The sequence below is a fragment of the Aplysia californica genome, unplaced genomic scaffold (genome assembly GCF_000002075.1).
Source record: "Aplysia californica isolate F4 #8 unplaced genomic scaffold, AplCal3.0 scaffold01052, whole genome shotgun sequence".
NCBI classification, from domain to species: Eukaryota; Metazoa; Mollusca; class Gastropoda; order Aplysiida; family Aplysiidae; genus Aplysia; species Aplysia californica.
This window is the reverse complement of record NW_004798322.1, coordinates 1-1111: the sequence shown is the minus strand read 5'-3', so window position 1 is coordinate 1111 and position 1111 is coordinate 1. Positions and strand designations below refer to the sequence as shown.

At 40.1% G+C, this 1111-nt stretch overlaps 1 protein-coding gene across 1 annotated transcript in view; it reads left to right on the top strand.

The window, feature by feature from the left end:
* Positions 1 to 1074, top strand: part of LOC101845891 (low-density lipoprotein receptor 1) — a gene marked incomplete at its 3' end in the record, with an annotated part of 14923 nt that extends 13849 nt beyond the window's left edge. The window contains 2 exon segments of the mRNA XM_035973188.1: positions 85 to 201; positions 967 to 1074. Of these exon segments, the coding sequence (XP_035829081.1) occupies positions 85 to 201; positions 967 to 1074 (225 nt within the window).
* Positions 1075 to 1111: the final 37 nt, after the last annotated feature.

Genomic DNA, 1111 nt, shown 5'->3' with positions numbered 1-1111 from the left:
TTATTATTATTATTATTATTATTATTGTTATTATTATTATTGTTATTATTATCATCATCATTATGGTCATCATCATTATTACAGTCATATGTCGCCCTGACCAGTTTGAGTGTGCTAATGGCCTGATGTGTGTCCCTCTGTACTGGGTCTGTGACATTACACCACACTGCAGCGATGCCAGCGATGAGAAGGGTTGCAAAGGTACCGTACCACATTGCAGATTTTTGTCCTCATTTTTTAAAAATGTATTATTATTTTTATGCTGTTGTTGTTATTGGTGGTGGTGATGCTGGTGTGATGTTGTTGTTGTTGTTGTTGGTGGTGGTAGTACATGGTGGTGTTGTTGTTGTTGTTGGTAGTGGTAGTGGTAGTAGTGGTGGTGGGGTTGGGGGGTTTTTTGTGTGTTTTTTTTGGGGGGAGGGTTGGTAGTGGCGGTGGCGGTGTTGTTGTTGTTGTTGTTGTTGTTGCTGTTGTTGTTGTTGTTGTTCTGTTTTGTTTTATGTGTGTTTTTTTGTGTTTTTGTTAGGGTTTTTTTCCTTTCCTTTCTATCTCATTGGTTCATTTTGTGTGATTGAAGACGGACAGAATAATAAAAGGCCGAGGTCACATTGTGCTGAAAGGAGAGTTCTGAGAACGAGTCTATTTGAATGTGTGAAGGGTAAAAGAGAGATAGGGGGATGGTTAATAGTGCCTCTCTCTCTGTCTCTCTATCAATCTATCTATCGCTCTCTCTCTCTCGCTCTCCTTCTCCCTTTCTCTTTCTCTCTCTATCTCCTTCTCTCTCTCTCTCTGTCTCTCTCTATCTCTCTCTCTCTTTCTCTCGGATAAATTTCCTCTTTGGAAAGTGGTGGCACAGAGCTCCCCACGTCGTATGGATACAATACAATAGTAATACACGACGTACGGATAGCGTTAAAATTTATAAGCTGATCATGTTTCTTTCTATTTCTTGTACATTTGAACCAGCATGTACCAAGGAGCATTTCATGTGCTCAAATGGAAGAAAGTGCATCGACCCAAGTCAGAAATGTGACCGGAACAAAGACTGTGATGATGGAAGTGATGAGATTGGATGTTTCGGTATGATTTTGTTTTTGTAAGAGTTGTACGG